General features: G+C 33.1%; 1 protein-coding gene across 1 annotated transcript; it reads right to left on the bottom strand.

Annotated features, from left to right (window-relative positions):
- Positions 1–674: 674 nt before the first annotated feature.
- Positions 675–3,715, bottom strand: LOC145030724 (C2H2-like zinc finger protein). The gene is made up of 3 exons (XM_078979125.1): positions 3,034–3,715; positions 2,712–2,812; positions 675–1,501 (listed from the first exon to the last, which is right to left on the bottom strand). Exons 1-3 carry the CDS (start codon positions 3,576–3,578, stop codon positions 858–860), a joined length of 1,290 nt encoding a protein of 429 aa, XP_078835251.1. The 5' UTR covers positions 3,579–3,715; the 3' UTR covers positions 675–857.
- Between the last annotated feature and the right edge of the window lie 542 nt (positions 3,716–4,257).

The raw sequence follows: 4,257 nt of genomic DNA, 5'->3' as shown, positions 1-4,257 counted from the left end.
AGGAAGGTAAATGCGTGATCGTACAGCTCCTCACCTTTTATGACTATGTTTCTGAGATACTCTGATATAGAATTGTTTTGAAAACAAATTGATAATAACTAATGCTTTTAAAATGTTTTGAAAAGTTTAAATTTTGACCTGATTTTTATGGATGTTACAGATGACATCTTCACAAAGTGTTTTTTCGGACGCTCTTTCCACTTCTTTTAGATCCTGAGTTTATGCTCACGACCTCCATTCATAGGGTGGGTTCCAATATTAGTGTGCATATATGTATTCCTATACGCTTTAGCCAATACTATGGTTCGTCTAATAACTTTGTACTTTTATATATTTCGTGCTTAATGAGATTATTTGGGAAATATGCACACGAATAGATAGATCCAGTTATAAATAAATGAGTCAAACTGTCACCTCTAAACACTATAACCATTCATGGAGCACTGGAACGATTATGTTTGTAATGTAAAGTACAAAATATATACATTGTATTATTTCCACGGGGTGCTTTCAGGGGTTTGCACTCGCTAACATCTCCATTGCTTCATTATTTATGTGAGGGTCCTTTATGTTATCATTAAACAAACACATTTTTTTTCAAAAATAAGATATTACTAATAAAGTTAGATTCTTATTATAACTAAATTTTGTTGAGTTTGTGTTATATTTAAATATTAGTACAAATAATTCGACATTTATATAATAAAGCCTCTACCATTCAACTGGTTAACAAGTTTTAGTTAACCATTAACTAATTGTAGAAAAACGAAAATAACAAACTTAAGCATAAACCCACATTCTTAGAGGAAAAGTACAAAAGAAAAAAAGAAAATACATCCACAAAACTATTTATGACGTCAGCTTTGAAGGGCCTTGTATATAACGACAAAACATGGCAGAATGGCCCTAGGATTATAAACGTACAGCTCCTCAAGATTAGAGTACAACCCAGCATAGCCAGCCACCGAGTCGTACGGCCCCTCCTCCTCCGGCGGCGCGTTTTCCGCCACGCGTCTCACTTTCCCAGCTATAACCCGACAAACAAGCATCGCCCTCAGCCCATGCGCATCAACTCCAAGACAGTCATGTGCCCTACCACTACTAGCGGTAGTTCGCACGCCGCCCTTTCCTCCACCATCACCACCACCGATTCCGCCGGTCTTGGGGCCTTGGAACCCATGACGGATGATGGTACAAACGCCGCAGCCAGGGACGGAGCTGCAGAGGCTAGAGGAGTTCCGGGAGCCTAACGAGCAAGAAAGAGTGGTGCAGTGGAACCGAAGGAGCTCATTTCCGTCGGCGGCGCATCGGGAGGCGGTGGCGTTGGCGCGAATCTTAACGGCGTCACGGCAGTCCTCGAAACGTTGAATGGTCCGACGTGTGTTATGGACTTTTAAGATCCGTTCGATTGTGAAGATCGGATGGTCTCTTTTTAGCCAGCTGGATTTGAATATTATCTCCACGATATTTCGACCCGAATCATCCGGACCCAGCTCCGACACTGTAAGCAAATCAAATAAATGAAAGTTACATAAATGACCCTGTCACAAAGGACAGAAGCAGTTAAGACCCCCTTAGATATTCTATTTTATTCGTTTGACAATATTACAATATTAGTGTCGGTGGATGATTTTTTTTTATGTAATATTCTAACAAAATATTGGAAGTGTACATAACTACATATAGTTCTTATATGCTTTAAAAATATATTAACATGTTTATTTTTTAAAACAAGTAACTTCTAATTATTTTTATGAAACCGATATATAATAAATAAAAGTTTTATTTTTCATCTTTTATCTTCTAACTATCAGCCTAAATATTGAATTTAAATTTGCATCAATATTTTAAGCAACTTCTATATGAGTCTATTTGTTGTGACAATTTTCGTAAACTAGCTAAGATGAAGTTATCAAATACTATGGTGAATAACTATATTATTTATAGATTAGTTTATAATCCGTGAAAACTACTCTAATAAAATTAATTAAATTATAATAATAATAACTCAAGATTATTAATCAATTATTTTATATAAATTATTTTAAATAAATCATTATTTAAGAGTTATTTTTTAATTATATAAAATTATAATCATTGATTTAAATAAATACGTGAATTTATAATATGTATTAATTTTATTTTAATTTTTATTTTAATATTATTAATTTAATGTAAATACGGTGTAAAATTTAAAATTTGAAATTGAGAATAATAGGTTGATAACATTAATTAGAAAGTTTAATAGGATAAAAAATAACAAAATAAAAATAAAACTAACCTTTTTATTATAATAGGAAGCTTTTATGTTAAAATATATATCACGTGAATACAAATACCGCATTTACTATGGAGTAATGCATGCTATGATCAGAACTTCAGAAGTATGGTGCAAATTGTTATAAATATCATCCATACGTATACGTAAGAACGTGTGGAAAATTGGAAATTCTATTTGTTTCAATAAAACATCGATTTTATTTTTTAAGTTTTTGTTAAAGTACTCATTTTATCTTACAAAACTCATGTGATGTTATTAGAAGAATATAATTATATAATGAACGAATGATGAAATACATATATAGTTAGTAAGCCATATCTAATATAATATGTAGTTAGTAAAATAAATTAATTTTATATGTTATTTCTAAATAAAGACAAATAAATAAATACTCGAATAAATAAACGATAAATAAAAACAAGTAGATTACCAGCATGTCTAACAGCCTGATGATGTTCCAAGCTCTCCATTTTAGGAAACACCTCTCCACATTGTGAACAGACACAAATGGTACTTCTTGGTATTGTATACCTACATATATAAATACAATTAAGTACTCCACATATCAATTCTTATTTAAAATTTAAATAAAAATTGGAAAATGTTAATTCATTTAAACTTGAGTTTGAATCAAAGCTTGCTAGATGTTAAGTACATAACCAACGATTAGTTCCATTAAGATTTTGTAATCTCTAACAAAATATGATTTAATTAAACTTGATATTCGTATATTATCTTCAAAAAGATCAAACCTTGAAGGATCAACAATGGCATGGCATTCATAACACCCAGAAAGCTTTCTGAATTGCATGCCTCTGGAACACGACGTGTAACTCCCATGAGCGTTCGATCTCACTGAACCAGAGATGGTCTTCGAAGAAGAAGATCCACCACCGGACAACTCTTTTTTCCGGTTTATATGGCCGGAATTAAGACCAACGCTGCTACTCTCCGGTGAGTTATCAGCTCTATGAACAACCCTTGTATTGCCATGCACAACATCTCTGAAACTGCATATAGAGCTGCAAGAGCTCAACTTCGAATGATTATTCGGATTCTTAACCGGGTCTTGAACCTTATTTGAACCGACGACGTCCATTTGTTTACAGGTTAATAAGTTCTTGAACTGATCCCATGAAGAAGATGGTGGAGTTTGATGTTTGGGTTTGGATTTGGATTTAGGTTTCGGTTTCGGTTTTTGTTGGTGTTGAAGTTCGTATTGTTTTCTCCTGCTGCTGGTGTGCTTTGTGGGTTGTACCTTTTGCGATTCAGATGAAGGAAAAGTGAGGAGTGCCATGAAAACAAAAGCTTGAAGATGAAACAACAGTACAATCGGTGGAGAGAGAGAGAGAGAGAGAGAGAGAGAGAGAGAGAGAGAGAGAGAGAGAGATGCGTATTGAAGGTTTTTTGGTTCCTTTAATGGAGGATGGGATCTTAAGAAGATAAAGCAAGAGGGTGGACTTCACTTTATATTTTTAAAGTTTTTATTAGAAGATTCCATAATTTATAATATTTTAAACAGAAAATCAAAAAATTAAATTTGTTCATATGATTTTAATGGTTGTAGTATAATTTTTCTAGTGTTTATATATTAAATTTATATATTTTCTCTTTTTAATTGCAAATAATAAATGTTTACTTTTTTTACCACACACATGTCCATCCAAATGATGCTTACTGGGCTTTTGGCTTGAAGGATCGTCACTTCAAAAGAAAAATATGAGAAAAGGAGGTTGCGGATTCAAAATAAGACATTAAAGAAAACACGACCTACGTCTCATCAATGTATCCAAACATTCACCAATATCCTGCTTTGTATTCACTTGTGAATGAGTTCATGATACATGGTCCATGTGGTGCTGAAAATGTCAATTGCCCGCCCTCGTATAGTGGATAACAAATGCTCTAGAAACTTCCCAAATAATTTTTCTGAACATACTTCAATTGATGAGAATAGTTTTTCTATATAAAGGAGA

Source organism: Lactuca saligna, chromosome 2 (assembly GCF_052625555.1).
Source record: "Lactuca saligna cultivar CGN05327 chromosome 2, ASM5262555v1, whole genome shotgun sequence".
NCBI lineage: Eukaryota > Viridiplantae > Streptophyta > Magnoliopsida > Asterales > Asteraceae > Lactuca > Lactuca saligna.
This window is presented reverse-complemented; position numbering and strand designations above follow the sequence as displayed.

Excerpts from the sequence above, each read along its gene's own strand:
- LOC145030724 (XM_078979125.1), bottom strand. The coding sequence starts at position 3,578 with ATGGCACTCCTCACTTTTCCTTCATCTGAATCGCAAAAGGTACAACCC. Across the intron at positions 2,813-3,033 it reads GCCATTGTTGATCCTTCAAG|GTATACAATACCAAGAAGTA; the intron begins GTTTGATCTTTT and ends TTATATATGTAG. Across the intron at positions 1,502-2,711 it reads TCAGGCTGTTAGACATGCTG|TGTCGGAGCTGGGTCCGGAT; the intron begins GTAATCTACTTG and ends ATTTGCTTACAG.